Source organism: Microtus ochrogaster, chromosome 8 (assembly GCF_000317375.1).
Source record: "Microtus ochrogaster isolate Prairie Vole_2 chromosome 8, MicOch1.0, whole genome shotgun sequence".
Lineage (NCBI taxonomy): Eukaryota > Metazoa > Chordata > Mammalia > Rodentia > Cricetidae > Microtus > Microtus ochrogaster.
In genome coordinates, this window is record NC_022015.1 from 57,159,099 (window position 1) to 57,179,213 (window position 20,115).

Consider the following 20,115-nt stretch of genomic DNA (forward strand, 5'->3'; position numbering starts at 1 on the left):
ATTGAGTCTAAACAATTCAATTACATTTCAGTCTAAATAGCTATGTTTAACTTCAATTTGTATATTTTATGATTAATTCTTATTAAATTTCATGTTTTTAAAGAACCACTGATTTTAGGATTTCCTGTGTTTGTAGGAAAGAAACTTCATAGATTACTACAATACAGTAAGAATTAATGCATATTTGTATATCATGAAAACCCAACTTGAAACTTATATTTGAAAAACTCTACAATTCTATGATGTGAATGAATCATTCCTAGCAATTCTACTACTATTACTGAAGATTACCATAACCCAGTGTTTTTACTCTATAAACAGACAATGGCTCATAAAAATTACTTTGACAAACCTAAATGTGTTTAACTATACCAGGGTTAGTGTTATGAAATCCAATAAACATTACAAATACCAGAAAGAATGATATACTTACTAATGTTACATTTTCCTTCATTTAGTATGTTAAATATATTTAATAAGGGAGTCTTATGTATTTAACTTTTTTGTATTTTTTGAACTAGTATAAAAACAAACTCTACAGGCCTGATTTTTTTAATCATTTTTATTTCCTGTATAGTGTGTAAAAATCAAGAAAGAGAGAGAGAGAGAGAGAGAGAGAGAGAGAGAGAGAGAGAGAGAGAGAGAGAGAAAATCAAGCCTAATTCTTATTTCTGGATCCACAATGGGCAGTAAGAAAAGATATAAACCTGATCACCACTTATACCAAAATAAAGAACACAGAGAGATAGTTAACTACTCTTAGTTTACAGACAACCATACAGAGCTGTGAATAACTGGGAAGCTTTGTAACTCAACGTCCCAAGTAAAAGAAACCAAGATGAATCTGATCTACAGACCAGTTTGACTTACAAAAATCCCCATGAACATGGTTCCTGCAGAATGTCTTTAATTTGAAAACAATCTGAAAGTTCCTGACATGATGGATAGAATATTTCAGAGCCATATCAGAATTCACAGCCACACCATCAACATGAGAATTACATTACTCGAATTGTGTTTCTTTACCTGTCAGTCAATGCTTCCCCATTAACATCAAGGAGACAATGGCTACACCATAAACTGACCAATCAGAACAAGTTCTTACAAATAATAAACACACAAACACACACACACACACACACACACACGTAAATTGTGGCCTACTATGTAAATGAGCTACATTATAACTGCTGACTTCTATACAAACTTGCTTACTTTCCACCAGTTCCCCTTTCCAATAACCTCATTCATTTCACATACAACAGAAGAGATTACCGCTACCCAAACTAAAGGAGGTCTAAATATCAGAGTAAAAGGGAAAAGTGTTAGAAGAAACACATGTGAAAGTGTTCTCTGCCGCTTTCCTTGGGATGATGGAAGGATGCTTCCTCCATATCTTTTCATAAGGAAAAGTTTTACCAGCACATTCACTGCTTTATTTCCTTTATATTATTTCTAAAAATATACTACAACCACCTTTACAAATTCACCTAAGTTTATATAATTATTAGATATACAATGTCTATAGTCACATACTCTCATTATGGAAATCAGTCAGTAAAATGAGTGTCAGATTGATTTGATTAACAACTTTAATGGTTTGAAAAACACAAGAAAATTGTGACATTTCCTAGGAAACTATCTGAAAGAAAAAGCTAGTACTTTAAATATAACTCCTACACATAAATGCATAGTTATATTTCAAATCATGTTGTGAGGGCTTAGACACAAAATTAATCACCACTCTTAAAACCTTATCGTAACCTTATATCCACGATAAAGTTTCGAGAAATGCACTGGGAACTTTTGGTGCAACCTCTGGAGGACATTTACAAAAACAGTCTGAAACGGAGGCTACAGCGTCAGAGACTACAACTGTAATCCCAGCAATTCCAGTATTTGGGAGGCAGAGACACAGTTCTCCGTGCCTGTCTCTCTCTGTATGTCGCTGTCTCTGATTCTGCCTAGCTCTCTCATTCTCTCCTCTCTCTTTCTCTCTCTCTCTCTCTCACACACACACGGGCAGGGGTGGCGGCGTATAGTTTTGGTGTCTCTTTAGCTCTGAGATGATGAGAAAGTTCTTATTTCTCTTTGGTGTTGTTTCCAAATTAACAGCCAGTACATTCATTTTCTCACAGAAACTGAAGATTTTCTTCAGTAAGCAAGGCTACTTAAAGAACCCAGAACTTTCAAAGATTCTACCTTATCACCACATCTTCCAATGGAAATATATAAAGGTTTACAGGACTATGAAATAAACTTGAAAGGTAGCTTTTAAAGACTAATTGAACGGCTAGTGTAACTCAGAGACAGGCCATGTGCTTAGGCCCAAGAGACACTAGGTCTAATTCACATCTCAGCAAAAGCAAGCATATTAGGACAGTGAATTTGCCTAGTATGCATGAGGCCCTGGGTTCAAAAACCAGCACCAGGGGAGAAATATAAACTACATTTAAAACCATTAAGACACATTTAATTAGTAGATCATTAGATCACCAACTACAAGGTGAACCATATAATTGAAAATGCCAACTTTAAGTTTCATTTTAAAAAAGAAATGGCAAAATATTTTATCAACTTTAATGGACTGGCAAATGAATTTCAACAATTCAGAAAGGTAAGAACATAGCTGAATGCAAACACCGTCTCAGAGAGCAATGATGAACTAATAAGTGCTCAGACACTAAACCTATTCCCCAACATCACACATCCACCCCAGCACATTTTATGTTTCTACACACCAAAGGAAAGGCTCTCTTTAAAGAACTGTTTGCAATGAAAACAAAGAGCTCACATAACCCAAATGCAGTAACCAACCCATTAATGAGTGGAGGAATTATGACATCATCAGAAACATGTTAGCCAATTACCACATACTCATACCCACTGGTCTAAGTGTTACCATGTCATTGTCTGAACTTCAGAAAGTGACTGCTATTTTTCTGCCTTTAAGTAGATTCTGCTATGTGCACGATGTCTGGTAATTTAACTAGTATAGAAATGCAGAAAGTATGTACAATTATCTGGCTACCATTTTAGGACACCCAATCCAGACAATATGGAAGAAGTTGACACATGGGTACCAAAGCAATGTAAAAAGACTGCACCTTCTATTTTTTTGTCTCTTTAAACTGGTCTAAGCTTGTAAAGTACTTGATTATCTCACATAAAGGGGTAAGGATGCTTTCTCATTATTTCCTATAAACTGAGTGATAGCTATATGAATTTTCAATACAGCATGCCTTTATTCCTACCTGAGACAGCTGGAGGTGACAGAGGGGCTAGGTGATAGACAGCAGAGAGAAGTTCTCTTATAGTTTCCATAGCACCACGGACAAACAGGGTTCCTGAAGCATTTAAAAGAATTACATGACACAATCTAATGATGACTCTAGTACATATAGTTGTGAAAGAATAAAGTTCCTCACCATATTCATTATCAACCACCAAGAAAAGCATATTTCAAAATTTTAAATATACACTTTTGAAAACTTTCAGACATGAGATCCTGTACATGACAGACTGAAGTATTTTACTCTTCAGGTATCTCTGTGTTACACTGTAATTGAGGACGTGACCAAGTTAGCCCTAGTCTTTCAACCAGCCAACAAGGTATTTGTTTCATAAAATGTCAGAAATACCAAAAGTTTAAATATATTAAAAGATAAATTAGATTAACATAAAAATTATTTTTAAAAATCTTGAAACTGTTGATTATTTTAAATTACTGCGCTTGAGGATAAATACTACTATATGTCTCAATTATTTAACAGTACTCTTTGTAATTAAATTTCTCTTTAAGACAAAAAGGATATTGGTTTTGATTTTACAGGAAACAATGGGAATGTTTTAATAAATTGGAATTCAATGAATAAAACTAATGTTTTAATTATCAGAAAAATATAAATGAGGAAAAATAAGGAAAGGCGATTTCTTAAATGTTTGTCTTCTTTACAAAGAAGAGGAAAAAACAAACAACTCTAAAAATCATCTGCTAACTCTCTGTATTTAAAGAAATAAAAATGAGACAATATTAACAGGTAACATATTTTAGCTCAAATCACAAAATCAGTATGATTTCTTGGAAATAGAGAAGCAAAGTGGAAATAAACAGACCATAAAGCTGAAATATTAATAAAATACACACAATAAGCAATTTTATATTTAAAAAAAAACTTCTGAGATAGGATCTTACTATGCAGATTAAGTTGGCTGCAGACTCAACACAACAGACCATCCCACCCCTGCCTTCTGGGTGCTGGGATTAAAGGTGTATGTACTTTATTTTTTCAGAGGGTTTTTTTTTTTTTTAAGAAATCTCTGGTTCATAGTAGAAAAACAAGAAAGTTATTTTGAAACCACTAATCTTTATTTCCAATACAGTCAACTTACAGTGACAAGGACAACACAACACACAATTACGTATCTGTTTATATTCCTATTCAGGCTATTTATGCTTGCCTAACTTTGTTCCATGGTATCACAGGTCAGTTTAGCATAACGTGTACCTTACAGTCAATTACAACAGCAATACAGTTTTCTAGCATGATTCAGTTTTGCTTTCATTTTCCCTAAAGGTAGAAGGGACATTAAGTGACAGTTGCCATAAATTTTTAGATTGGCCCATTAAACTTGAAAAAATAACAAAGCAAACAGGCACAGCTGGGTCTATATGAACAGGCAGCAAATCTAAATACATGTATTTCACACTAACAAATGACAAAGCCCACAAAATAATCACAGGTGTTTGTGTATCTGAAAGATTACAAGTCAGACTCGGCAAAATGAAATAATCTACACTAATTAGTACATCCACTTTCTCTAAAAAAAACTAGACATTTAAACTTTATTATCAGATATGTCTGTTACACTATGACTGTTTCTGAAATAGTTTATTGAATACATTATAAATGAAGTGACTACAAGTTCCACAATGATTTTAAATAACATAACTACTAATTATACAGGCATATAATTACATATTTTTAACCTTCTAACTATTCCTTTAATTTAATTATTTTCTCCAAATACCCTTCCCTGCATCAGCCTTGTGATCATCCAAATCCAGGATAAATAACAGTCAATTTATCTTTGCCAATCCCTCCTCTTCAAACAGGCTAAACACAAAAATCTCCATTTGGAACAGCTGGTTCTTTGTTTCCCACTATAATACAATTGCTCATGTCTTTGAAGACACTACAAGTTCCTCAGCCACCACACTAGTTCACTGATACAAGTGTGCCTTTACAGTGTGTCACTTTAACATCAAACCTAAGTTCTTCCTCGAGAGCCTGTTCATATACAATGATTCAATTAAAAAGAACTATGTTGGGTATAATATACACACATCAAACTTGTATGATCCTCATATACAATGCATTAACTATGTTAATGCACTACCATGTGAACAAAATGCCCTCCCTGGGGTCCTAAGCTCTATGTGGACTTTCAATAATTTATTTACCTCTTGCTGTATTCTATGACTTCATCATCTCTGGTAAGGTGGTTAGCAATGTGTGAGAAAGTGACTAGATGCAAGCAAACATGGTGATAAGCAAGGCCTGGCTACTTCCCATTCTTACTGTATCCAAATACAGTCTTTCTCAACTGCTTTACAAACCACCAGGAGCCCAGCTGTCTAGCTTTTTCATTCATTATGGCACTTCACAACACAGTAAGTCCAGCTGATCTGTCACCATGTCGAATGGCCACTTTCAGCACCATCTTAAGAACAGCCAAGAGAAACTATTGTTCCAAGTTCTTGAACTTGTGTATGGGAGGAGGGGGGCGAGGTACTCTGCCTACATGCGTGTCTGTGCAGCACATGCGTGCAGTGTCCAGGGAGGCCAGAAAATAGTTGGAACCTCTGAAACTAAAATTATGGATGGTTCTGAGTTGCCATGTGGGTTCAGGCACATGAAGCCACCACCTCAGGAAAAGCAACAAGTATTCTTAACAATTGAGCCATCTCTCCAGCCTCTCCTTGCACTTCTGGACGTAGGTTCTGACTATCCAGGTTATTATAAGCTCATGGGACAAGAAGTTTGTTTAGTTCAGTGTCATGCTGAGTTTTAAAACTCTACTTGAGCAGATCCCGAGGACCCAGAGTGCAGTCATGGACAATCCTTCCCAGTGCAGGGGAGATAGACGTATTGATCTCTAGCACCAAGAGTTGTTGGGAAGAGAGCTTGCAGAGGGTGGAGCAAGGCTAAAGTAGACTACACGCTTGGGCAAGCTATAAGAAAGCACTTGGGTCATTGGGAAAGAGGTGGACTACAAACTGGGGGCAGGATGATGAATCAGTTCTCCTTTGCCACTGTTCTACAAAATAACTGGTCAGGTTACAATGATAAAGCATGTTCCATCTGCTTCTTGGTAAACAGTCAAATATAAAGGAATATGGTTTGTGAGCTTTGGCTTTTGCTCTTTATTAATGTAGGGCAGTAGTTCTCAAGCTTCCTAATGCTGCAACCCTTTCACACAGTTCCTCATGTTGTGGTGAACCCCATCCATGAAATTTAGTTGCTACTTCATAACTGTAATTTTGCTAAGGCTACTAATACTTTTGTAGATAGTTTTCCAAAGTGTTCGTGACCCACAGGTTGAGAACCACTGGTGTAGGTCTTAGCATGATCCCCATTTCCTTTTTATATAAATGCTTCCTCAGCCTCAATCTTTACTACAACACAACTGATAATTATTATGGTACCATCACTTGTATCAGTGCCAATAAAGTGCTACACTGGCAATATAACTCACTGTCATGGTGCTGGCAAACAGCTAGAATCACACTTGTTCACACTTTGCAACACAACTCCACTGAGTAGCAGTTATATGTATCACCCATGAACTCATGTAATACAAGGAAAAAAGGCCTTACCCTTTTCTTTTTTTCCAACACAAGGTTTCTCTGTAGCTTTAAAGCCTATCCTGGAACTAGCTCTTGTAGACCAGGCTGGCCTCAAACTCATAGAGATCCACCTGCCTCTAAATCCCAAGTGCTCTTAAAAGTTTGCACAACCACTGCCCGGACAAAAGGTATTTCTTAATTAAAAGCAAGAACCCTGGTTTACGGGTCTTTATGCTCAATGTCTTATCTATTCTATCTATATCTTCCAAAGTCATTTCAGTGAAGACCCTTTCACCTTGACAGTGGATCCTTTCTTAAATGTACACTGGCTGGTTATGCTCTAACCATGTTTTAAATGCTATGCCTTTTTCTTGTCGATTTCATCTGTTCCACTATTTCAAAGGAATGTTTCAACTCTACATACTTGGCTCTACATCATTAGTGTGAATAACCCTCACAACTGTAAAATACAAATCATGGTATTACCTTATCCCTTAAAATGTCTCTACTCAAACACAGAATCTTCCTTTTTTTCTGTTCTTCCATATCCACACAGTACTAAGGTCTTTAAAAGCAATTAAGCTATGCATTTATTATGATAAGAAGCAGAGAAGACAACTTTTGACTTAAAATCTCTTTATGTTGCCTATCTTGTAGAAAGGCATTATAGGAAAAATACAAAATAACTCCAGAGGCACACTACCTAGCAGTAGTTTTGTGAGTGTGAAGGACTTTGGAGCATTCGGCCCTAACTGTGATGCCTATCAAACTCCTCCTCTCAAGGCTTGGGGATCTATACATAAGAGTCAGAGTTGATGGACAATTCCAATGAAACAGTATTTTCAAAATACAACAGGACTGAAAAACATGAATTCACAGAGACTGTGACAGCATGCATGAGTCCTGCACAGGTTCAAACCAGGCAAAATTCCAACACTGAGGAGACGAAGCAGACACAAATTCCCACCCATGACCAGCTGATACCTGCTAGGAAAGGAAAATCAGTTTTCTCCAAAGGAGTGTCACTGAGTATATCCCACACTCCATGGAAGGCCAACACAAGACAGATCCCATGTTTTTGTTTTGTTTGTGCATGTGTCTGTGCTCTTTTTCTTTTGGTATTTTGAGAGAGAGAAAGGGTAAGAAGGTAGGATGAGACTGGAAAGAGTTGGGAAAGAGAAAAGAATATTATCAAAATATGTTACATGAAAAGTTTTAAATAAAACATTAATTTTTTAAAAATTTACAATTATAAAACATTCTGAATTTAGTATTTTTAACAATGCTTCATTCTTTAAAATTTCATTAAAGAGTCAACAATATTAGCATACAAATTGTTCTTGAGAAAAAATAACTTGTGGTCTACAGAAACCACAAGTAACGGCTAGTGGTTTTACTGCAGACTTAATGTTACCTCCTAACATTAAGTGTTCTTTGCACTGGCTCTAGATTATCACTTTATCCATGTATTCTTCTTACTTGTTAAGCAAATCCCATACCTTTGCCTTTTCTTAAACATGATCAGGAATTACCTTCCTCAAAAATATGAAGTCAGATAGTCACTTCCTATACCTAGTTTAATCCGACTAGCTACTTCTGTCATATTTCAAGCCATTTGTATTCGTTGAATGCACTACCTTCTCATTAAATCAAATACCTTCATCACATTTATAACAGAATATGGCATTAACAACAGAATATAGTAAAATATAAATGATTTTTAACAAATTAACTATAAAAAGTTGAACATTCTTTGAACTAGATCAAACAGTTCTAAAGGTAATCAATGAATTTACAATGCCTCCAAATGTTGCATTAATTCTTAACAGATTCTGATTACTATCAATTGTCTTACCACAACAAAGACACTAAACCGAGCCAGATTAGGCACATCTTCACATCATTTTCACATGGGAAAAAAATGTTACAGAGAAGTTCTTTGTACATATTTACATATTACGGAGAGGCCTCACTGTACATGTTTACCAAAACAACAAAAGTATGGCCTGTTCTTTGAAATTCTATCAAAATTGTGAATATGTTAACATTTAACATGTTAGCATACACATTTTGGTTCTCATAATTTTTAAAAATGTGGCCCCAGGGTGTAGACAAGAGAGGTCACTTTATACATAAATTTTCACTACTAGCCAGGGCTGAAAGAACGACTGTATGAAGTCTAGGTCTGTGGTATTACCTTCAGCTACTGCTCTCTCCTAAACACTTTCCTTACATGCACAGCACACTGATGAGACACAATGCAAAGGATAATATTGGGGCTGGAGAGATGGCTGTGGTTAAGAGCACGGGCTGCTCCTCCAGTGGACCGTTTCTGAGCACACACACAGTAGCTCACAAACATCTAGAACTCCTGTTCCAGGGATCAAACACCTTCTTCTGCCTCCCGTGGGTACTGCATGCAGAGGGACCACAGATATACATGCAGGCACAGCACCCATACACACAAAATAAAATGTAGAAAAAATTAAATTTAAAAGAAAAATTATCAATTTTCAAATTAACTACAAGGAACTAAGTGTTTCTATTCTTAATTCACTTAATTCATGTTATCTTTTACTTATCTTCCATTTTATAGCCCTCTTGAGTACATAGCATCCCCATTTTCACATTTTTAAAAACCCAAAATCAAAGGAATATATATTTAAGCAATTTGCTACCAAACAACAAACTGGGACTTAAGTTTCTATTAAAAAAAAAAAAAACAAACACAAAAACAACAATGACAAAAAAAACAAAAAAAAAACAAAAAAAAACTAGGCCTGACTTTCTTCTCTTTGAATTCTGTAAACAGCAAAACTCCTCCAACTTGGACAGATATTCATTAAGCTGAAAACCCAACTTGTTTGCAACCGGAATTAATCATGTGTCTTATATAGTTTAGGTATATGGAGATTACACAGCTTCTTACACATACAACAGCTTTCTATTAGTATTGTAAATTCTAACAAGTCAATTTTGTATGCATCTATTTCATACAAAGTCTGTATTTGTGTCTTCAACAGTGAAGCATAATTTGGTATTCACACAGAATTTTCTACACAGTGATTGTCCCATACTTAATGGTATAGAAGATAGAGTCAAAAAAAAAAAAAACAAAAAACAAAAACCAGGAATTGGTAGGTATACTGTGTTTTCCAAAGCAAGCAGAATAGTACCAAAGTTAAAAAGAGTCAAAGAAGATGAAAAAGAAGAGAAAGCAAACAAGTCATTACTGTGAAGGGGATGCCTAAAGTTCAAGTATTGAACTCATTGGGGCTAATCCGGCTTGAAATAAAGAACACTTAGAATATTATAGAAGTAACCTAGTAATGGAGCTTCTAAAGTCTGAGCTGTGCTTGGGGTGGGGGCAGAAAAAAAAAACACTGCTTACTTGAAGCCATGCTGCTCCCTAGATTGTCTAGTAGGAAGCTAGTGTGATCCTAGATGAGCATTGTAAAGCATCTCAGTGGGAAAATCCGGTTGGTAAGCTCTTCCCAGACGAATGCTAACGGAGTGCACTACTTAGCCACTGACAAACATTTCTCCCAAAAGCAAATGTATTGTTTAAAAATGACTTTATTCTATATCATTTATTTATTCTAAGCTATAAGCGTGCTTAAGAGGTTGGTTTTACCTTTAGCTGAAACTGTGTGTTTTCTAATCTGTTTTGGGCAGCTGTCAAGTAATCAGAGTAAGCAGTGCCATTTTAATAAGGAAGTCTTTTAATGAAATATAATAGGTCACAAATACCTAATTTCTGCTCTTTACTGTAATTGCTAGTCTTTACTACAACTGCCACTTTAACCATCTTTTCCAAATGCTGACACAAAAGATGAACAAATCAGGGGTATTAGCATGTGTGTATATTTACAGCTTATTGCTGTCAAAGGCTGTAGTTCAACTTTCAACTCCAGCAGCTCTATGAGCCTCTTTGATGGCAGCATCCTTCTTCAGACTGGGAATGTAAAGTTCCTTTACACAGCGACTTTAGTAAACACACAACTAATGGCTGAAAAGAAAGAATGCTGAGAAGTTAGAAGACATTATATTTTTAGACAAACCACAGTGCTTTTACTATCACTGCGAAAGATTAAATACTTCTTTATTGTTTCATTAATAAATACTGTGCTTCAGTTGGCTTACAACTACAAAGCAGTAAAATTAACCTTTTTTTAATGTTTTGAAGTTTGTAAAATGATCAGTTTTATATGAATGTTCAATTATATCACAACATAAAACTACAGGTAACTGCAACAAAATAAAAATAGAATGTCAAAAAGAGAAAGCATAAATAACATGTTTTTATTTTTAAAGGGGGTACTAGGATTATTTGGTTCTGAATCTAATTTAAGTTTATGACAATATGTTTTTAAAAATTTCCTCCTGAAAACTTTAGATAATTTTTGTAACATTATTTTATTATGGGCATATTATTAATCCTTGACTCTTAAATTTTGGTATCACTATTGCTATGGCAATACCAAAAGTCCTATGCACAAACAGTAAAAGTTTTATTAGAAGTTTGCCCATTTTTGAAAAGCTTAGCTTCTCTAAATCAAACTAGCTTGCTGTGAAAAGAAAACCATGACAACTGTTTGTACCTCTTGCCTTATTATTACATCCGGCCCAGTCACTCTTAGAAATTCAATCTATTATGGTTGCTAGGAGTCTGTTGCTGTGCAACCTAAAAGGGTATGCTGTGCTTTCAGGCCAGGCAGTGCTAATAAACCTGTAGGCTTCCCTCTGTGGGGCTGACCAGTGTGTTTAAAGGGCTTAATACTTTTCAAGAGTGATTGGTCTACAATTCAAGACACATCCTATTAAAAACAAGTCACACTGAGAGATTTCTAACAAAGAGATGAAATGCTAAATATACACAAATATTCAAAATGTATCCTCAGAACCCTAACTAATTTGGTAAAACAAACAGAGATTATGATCTACATTTCAATTATACCACCTACCACTAGAAGTTTTTCTTTCCATATAGTCACCTAAAAGGATATAATTTATATAAAAGAACTCAGGAAGCTTTGGCGGGGGCAGGGGGGTAGAAGAGTGCCAAGTCTGAGTTTTCAAAATCTGCTATAGGTCCAACAATAGAAAAGTAAACTGAGCAAGCCAATAGCTACAAAAGTAGTAGCAATGAATTATAAAAAAAAATTCTAAATTTCACTTTACTCTATTCATCTCAATTGATCAGTAATGTGTTTACATTAATTCCAGAATCTATGTATCCTATAACAAAATTTCTATACTTTTAAGATTAATAGTGAATAAGTTATTCACACAAATTTCACTGCATTAGACATTATTTTATTTACATTCAATTAGAGAAGGAAATCATAGAGTCTGTCAATAAAATTCTACTAAACAAATTCTGTGAAGCACACTGAGAAGTGGCATAGAGTAGGGAAGGCTTTCAAGAAGACATTGGACTACCTGTGTGCTTACACTTGTGAGGCCTTTTTCATAAAGTACTGGGAGAAAAAATACAAAGGTGCAGTATCAAAAATATCAAAGACTATACAGGAGAAAGTAAGTTATTTAATAACAACCCAACTTTTAAAAATGTATTCAGGCTTTTCCAATGACATTTGGGTTAAATTAATACTGCCTGCAATTTTTTATCCTTAAAAACAAATTTGAAAGACTTAAGATAGGCACTTTCTCCATGTTCTTCACAACCTTTGGCCCTTCTACTGACACGTAGAGCTGGAAACATTCCCATCTGCCAATGCCCTACACCTCACTCACTTTGAAAGAGCCACGGTTCACTTCTTCTCATTACACACTTCAGGAGCAAAGCAAAGGAAACTGTTTCTCTCAGAGCATCCAGAAGCAACAAGAAGGAGAAAGTGGAACAACTGTCCCAGAACAAAGGACAGTGAATCCAGCAGAAGAGCTGCAGGAAACTGAGATGGAAGAGCAACGTCTGACCAAAGAATTCTGTCTGAGCCTAGAGATGAGCTAAGATTTAGAAGTGACAGTTTGTAAATAGAGCCAACCTGAAAGCAGAACAAATAAGAAGTCAGCCAAACAAGGGTGAGAGAGACAACACACACTAGGGAGGGAATGAGGAAAAGACACATGCAGATTCGCTTTACAGACGTGAAGCTAAGAGAAAACAAACAGAAAGCATACATCCAATAATGTTATATTTCTTGCGTCATTCTTATTTCTTAAGGTACAACAACTCAAAAATCCTCATTTCCAGGATTCAGGGATATCAGGAGACACATGATATAAAAACCAAGTATAGACTCTACTTAATTTCCAAAGAATAACTGGAATGCTTTCTAATGGTCTTGCCTAATAAATTTTTAATTCTAAAGCAAAAGAGACTGTTAATATGAAGATATTTTTGAAGCAATTTCAATACTGATTCCATAAGTAAGATCAAAACATTAAAATACATAAATTACAAATATACATACATAGTAACCAATAGTTACTAAAGCCACATATGACTTAGAAATATATTATTCACTGGGCACATGTTAGCAAATTTACTAAGTTCCAAAGCAGTTATTTAATTCTTGGTCAATTATTTGACAAATATAATACACTGTTCCAATCTGTTCAGAAAAAAAAACTGATCTAATGTATATGTAAATCACAAAACAATCCCACATCAGTTTGGAATTATGATTAATAAAAGGGTTATTTATTTAAGGGGAAAACTTACAGAACACTGTCCTAGACAACAGCCCTCTGTGTGACCAGGAACAGAGTCTAGTAGCCGGAAGCGGAACTGGAAGCAAGAGAGAGCAGGGCTACCACCGCTTTTTAAAGCAAAAAAAGAGACCATACCCAAGTGGGCTGGTATCTTAAAGGCTATTGGCTGAAGGAGCGGAAGGAGCTCCCGCAGCAATCTAATAGAAGTGAAGTTCTAAATTAGGTGTATGACATTTTGATATTCAGGATCTTGTTAAGTAGAATTAAGGAAAATGCAATGGGATCAACATAAAATAAATGAAGTGCATATGCTGCAGACTGTTCTCTGGTCCTCCCTGGTCCCTGCCTCGTGAGGCCATACAGCTGTGCTGTGAAACTTGACATCCTTAAAGGAAACTAAGCCATGAAGCTTTGAAAACATGGTGCACCATGCAATCTGCCTTCTTTTATAAATCCTGGCTTTGTCACCCTATCATACTTCATACCCAAATATCTACCTTTCTAATTTTACTTTCTATAAATCAAATATCCCAAGTAAATGTTAACTAGAACTAAGTTCTAAATGGATTTTGTTTTCATAATTGTTTTTAAATAGAGATCTCTCTGCCTTTGATAAATCACCTAAGTATGGTGGGTGACCAATGAGTTGAAGGTGAGACTTCCTCTCAATACTAATTATATCTTTTCAACTATAAAGAAAAAAGAAAAGACATCCCAAGGGACATACATACAAGGTTTCTCCTTCCTTCTAACAGTTGTGAATCTGAACCCAAGGTTTCCTTTCTCATAAAACAATGTTTCCTCAGTTTGCTTCTTCAAATTATTTCACTAGGACCCACATGGTGGAAGGAAAGAACCTACTCTCTCAAGTTGTCCTTTGACCTCCACAACATGCAGTGGCATGTACATTTGTAGGTACAAAAACAAAAAAAAAAATAATAACAATTTAAATAATATTGCATATATAATCGCAGAAGTTCATTAAAAGGCTTTGGTTTAATGATGCACAAAAATTCCACTAATTTTTACTTACATGCTATAAAATACATATTTACCTAATATTAAATATATGTACCATGTGTAACAATATCCTCAAATATGAAGCTGTGTATTTCACAATGGCAAATAATGCTGAATATTTTCCAATGAATTAAATGAAAATATGATTTTAACATGAGCACACTGAAAATTCTACAGTTAAAAATATCAAATGACTTAAAATATCTATACTTAAAATTATCAAATAAAAATCATTAGGCAAAAAATCAAAATTCAAGAAAACATGCCTCCATCAGTAACAGTAACTTTTATATCTAAATACTCCTTTGTCTATTTGCACATCCAAAGTTTTATAAATACATTTATTTCATGACTGTAATTAAAGATGAGATATGATGGCTATACCACATAAGCAATGATCTTAAAATTCTAGGACAGGTGTGGTACTTTTAACATAAATCCATAATAAACAAACTTTTTTTCCAGGTTAAAGTCATACATAAGCAAATTGAGGAAACAACCAATCAAGTTGTAGACTGGCCACTGTAGTCCTCACAATTTTTACATTTTCTCCTTTGCACATGCGTTTTGTTTAGGTACTTAGAATACATTTTAGCAATAGTTAATAGGCTTTTCAGAAGAACGCTGAACTTGGATACATGAAAGATTTATTTTTCAAGTCTCTCAAGTGCCAATTTCTTTAAAAATTTGTATTTCTAGTCAATAACCACACATAAAAAAAAAACTTTTTCAGAGAAAAACATATAAAACTTTAAATCAAAGGCCCAGACAGAAAAGTAGAATATGATGAGAACAAATGAAAGAAAAAATAGAACTGCTAGTATAGCAATTCTATCAATCAAGCATCAATAGTTTAACACACACAGTCACATTTGAAGAAATACCCAAAGGCCCACCTCTGTCGTCGTTCTGAGGTCTTCAAAGTCTGCAGGGCCTATTTAACCCTCTAATCTGTCTCTAGCATCCTTCCTTATATCCCTCTCCATAACATTTACAACCAGCCAATATCATCTATTCCCATTTATTTTCTTTCTTCTTTAACTACAGTTGTTTGATAACTCTTCTATGACAAGAGGCCTAATCAATTTTGTTCACTGCTTGATCAACAGCAGTTCACTTCTTGATTCACTGTGTCAGTAACTGCTCAATAGATGCAATGATATAAAGTGGAAATGAGGGCCAGGGAAATGATTCAGTAAGTGATGTGGGATTCCCCTCTGCATGCTGTGAATATGTCTTATTACCATTGGTTAATAAAGAATCTGCTTTGGGCCTATGGCAGCACAGAATAGAGCAAGGCAGGAATTCCAAGCAGAGGTAGGGCAAAAAAGTACGCAGAGTCAGGGAGATGCCATGTAGTTGCCCAAGGAGACAGAACTTTACCCCGTAGGCCACAGCCGTGTGGCAATACACAGAATAAGAGAAATGGGTTAATTTAAAATATAAGAGTTAGTTAATAAGAAGCCTGCGCTAATAGGCCAAGCAGTGCTGTAATTGATATAGTTTCTGCGTGATTATTTTGGGTCTGGGCAGTCTCTGTCTACAGTAAGTGGCTGGGAGACCAGAGCTGGATCCTCAGAACCCACATAAACCAAAGGGTATAGTGGTGTAAACTAACAATGCCAGCGATGGTAAAATTCTGGAACCTACCCTGGCAACATGCCAGGCCAATGAGACCCTGTCTCAGACAAAAGGCAGGTGTCTCAGGCATGACCCCAGAGGTTGTTCTCTTACCTTCACATCCACTACAACATAGACACCACACCTGCACACAAATGTACATTTTACACACATAGTCTTCATTTTTAAAGACTAAAAGAGGCTGGGGAAATAGTTCAAAGGGGAAAGCACTCGCCCTACAAGTGCATAGCTGGAGTCAGGATCCCAAAATTCATAAACAATACAGGCAGCCATGCTCTGCCTGCAATTTCAGCAGTGGAGAGGCTGTTTCTGCTGCTATCCCAGTGAATATAGTTAAATAGGCAGCAGAGAGAGACACACAGGGTTGGAGTATACAGTGTGGCGTCCCAAAGGCAAAATCCCCCAATATTCCACTTTCTCATATAATAAGCAGAATTAGAAATTTATGCGCCTACTACAACCAGACTTGATAAAGCATTCCATAACTGCTAATATTTCTGTGCCAAGATGCTATAGAAAAACCCAAAGGCAGATGGAATTCCTATGTGCATATAGAGTGAGGGAACAAAATGCCATTTGAAAAGGCAGAAAGAGACTTAAAGTCAATTCAAATCTACTGTTAACTAAGTGGCATTGTATTTAACAAAATGTCAAAAATTTATTCATTTACGCCAAAAGTAAATATATGCAACGATTTATTTATCAGAAAAAAAGTAAATCTATGCAATGATATTCATAAAAATGTATTATTCTAATCATAATTAAATGTTTTGGATATAATAAGTGATGAAATAGTTGATTACAAATTACAATCTGAGGCTTAGCCAATAAATTAATGACTGGCTTCTTCTACTAGGAAAGAACACTACAGAATCAAACTTACAGAATTGAATATATAATCTTTGCCCTCAAGAAGCTTACAATTTGAAAATGTCAAATATTCATAAAACAAAACTATAAAACACAATTCCTAATTAGTACGCTGGAAAACAAGTTTGTTACAAGTGAGCCCATTAAGTTCGGGATCACTCTTAACCTTCCATAAGAAAAATGAATTAGGGAGCAAAATGCATTCTAGACAAGATGAAGATTGAGACAAAGTGTTACAGAGAACAGAATTAGCAGAACACCGTTCAGGAGACCATGCAGGGCAGGGACAGCAACTCTCCCTTACTTGCTCACTTCAATGTCAAGCACAGTGATTTTATTTGCATCATATATTGGGGCCCCTTAAACAATCTTTCAAGGCAGAACTCTCAGTTCTATCTCAGACATGGCTGCCAAGGGTTGTCGTCAGTAGTGGACCCCGGAATTCTAACGCGGGTGTGTTCATTTCAAGATTCATGTTCCTAATCAGCTCCTAGTACAGTTGAGCCAGGCTGGCTGGAGAAAGGGCACTGCAGGGAGAGTGGTAAAGTGTGAGCATGAAGGCATGGGAGACACTATCTCCACATGGCCGCCAAAGCTAAGCAGTTCTGAAGCACAATGTAGAATGGAATAAATGCGTTGTAATTATTCTGGTAAATAGGAAAGGAGGAATCATCAAAACAGTGGTTCTCAATCTGTTTTATGTCATGACCCCTGTGGGGTCGCATATCCAATATGCTATAGATAGATATTTACATTACAATTCATAGCAGCAGCAAAATTACAATAAATGAACTTTATGGTTGGGGGACATCACAACATGAGGAACTGTTTTAAAGGACTGCAGCATTGGAAAGGTTGAGAACCACTGACTTAAAAGATTCTGACCCAGAGAAATATAAAACTGTAAGTTATATTTTAAAATAAAGAAAAACTGCCCGGCGATGGTAGTGCATGCCTTTAATCCCAGCACTCGGGAATCAGAGGCAGGAGGATTTCTTTGAGTTTGAGGCCAGCATGGTGTACAAAATGAGTTCCAGGACAACCAGGACTGAGAAGCCCTGTCTCGAAAAAGAAAAAGAAAAAAGAAAAACTGTTAACTGTTAGAAGAAACATTAATATAAATACTCAGGTTCTAAATTCATGATATAAGAGCACATTTCCTGTTTTAAACTCTCCCCCTGTATATACAATAGACTCAACAGTTTAGTCCGAACTCTTAGTAACTTACTCTTTATGTTCAGGCTTTAATTCACTGCCTGAAAGGATCTGGCCCTCTTTTCATCTGAGTTATACTTCTAATTTCCACCATATGGCCCAGTAAATACACTATCAATGAAGACACATTTAAATGTAAACATAAACTGTTCTGATCACTTTCCACAAAACAAGATCATCAGTTACGCACAAATCAACACTGTGTGCTCTATTCTGAGTCCCACTTAATTCCTATGAAATGGTACTGTTTTAAACCTCAGAGAGTAAGAACTGGGAACTTTCCAACAAAAATGCAAGAGCTCACTAATATTTCGTCATACCTTTGTTTACCATATCTCCCTTTTTATTGAAGGTGAGAATAAATCCAACGGGAACAGTTTTACAAGAAGGTCTGTCTATGGGGATTTACCTTGTTAAGAGCAAATGACAAATGGTTTTCCCCCATAGGAAACCTGCTCTTGCTTTATATAAATGTATCTTTCAGATTTGGTGCCACAAATTAGACTGCAGAGAAATCAGCTTGTGCTGGAGAGCTCACCTGTCAACCTTCTCGGTGAATCTGAGATGGAGTGTTCCACATAACTAACAGTACTAACACTCAAATTATGCACCTTTATCACAAAAAGGAAAGCAGATTCAGTTCAAGCTCGAGATCAAAGATTTACTACTAATTCTACAACAGGGAGGCAGGAGGAGTAATCCAAGGTCTTGGTAATTATTCCTGCCATACTAGTCTCATACTAGTAACTGGTAAACAAAGTATTCTTCCAAAACCTCAAGTTACAAAAGTAAACATGATAAAACACTATGGCTGAATACATTGGTCCCCACTGCTGTGGAGCTAGGGCAGTCTGTTCACAGATGTAATCTCTTACTGTGCTCATTCATATCTGAAAGTACTGTGACACCTTTAAAGCCCAGCCTGGCAAGTCTCAGCGTGTGTGAACTATATCAAGAGTCAAATATATATATACCAATAAGTCAAAAAGTGTCACTTTGGCTTCACTATAGAGTAACCCACAAGAACAAGCATTTCCATTTTTTGAATTAACAAACTGATTTTCATACTAATCCTCGGAATGATTCAAATCAGAAGAGCTGGCGGGGGGGGGGGGGTAACTCAGTGGCAGAGAGGATACGAAGTGGGTAAGATCCTACACTCCACTGCCATGTACAAAAGTGGAAATGAGCCCACCTAGCTTGAGAACTTCACACACACAAAAAAAATTACAAACAACAGGAACAGTAGTATAGTTTTCAATACTGTATTTTCATTTATTGTGCAACCATAAAGGGGTTTTAAAGGATATAATTTACTTCCAAACAATCGCAAAACAAAACAACTAAATGATTCTTATACCCAAACTTACAATTGTAAATTTCTTTAAAAGCACTCAAATTTAGAATGTAGATTTCTAAATATTTGGATTCTCTAGAAAAATAGGGAAATGAAAAATATAAAATACAAGAATAGAATTTTAAAAGCACCACACTTGTGGTGTTTGCCTGCAAGAAAAGTTTTACACTAGCTATATGAAATGTGTCAGAGCAAAGTGTATGAGGTTCATCATAGAAGTCACTTACTCTTAGCTTTCTTACCTTTAAAGCACCTGGGAGGAGATAGGGAAGGGGTTCATCTAGATAACCTTCAAAGTGCACATGAAATGTATGCACTCCGATTTTAAGATGAAGATATCCTAGCTATGTCTCTAGCAGAACTGTCATATGTATGTCATCTGAAAACACATGCAACTGTGTTAAGAGACACATTCACTGGGCAGTGGTGGCGCACACCTTTAATCCCAGTTCTCAGGAGGCAGAGGCAGGCAGATCTCTGTGAG

The 20,115-nt window shown here is 35.9% G+C and overlaps 1 protein-coding gene across 3 annotated transcripts in view; it reads right to left on the reverse strand.

The window, feature by feature from the left end:
* The window catches only part of Rfx3 (regulatory factor X3), a 256,520-nt gene that overhangs the window by 222,940 nt on the left and 13,465 nt on the right, over positions 1–20,115 (reverse strand). For 2 of the 3 annotated variants that reach the window (XM_026781166.1, XM_026781165.1), the window contains exon 2: positions 3,255–3,347. The exons of the other annotated variant lie outside the window; for it this stretch is intronic. In XM_026781166.1, coding sequence (XP_026636967.1) covers positions 3,255–3,324 — 70 coding nt within the window. In that variant the 5' untranslated portion in view covers positions 3,325–3,347. The remainder of the gene's footprint in view (positions 1–3,254; positions 3,348–20,115) is intronic. 3 annotated transcript variants of the gene reach the window in all.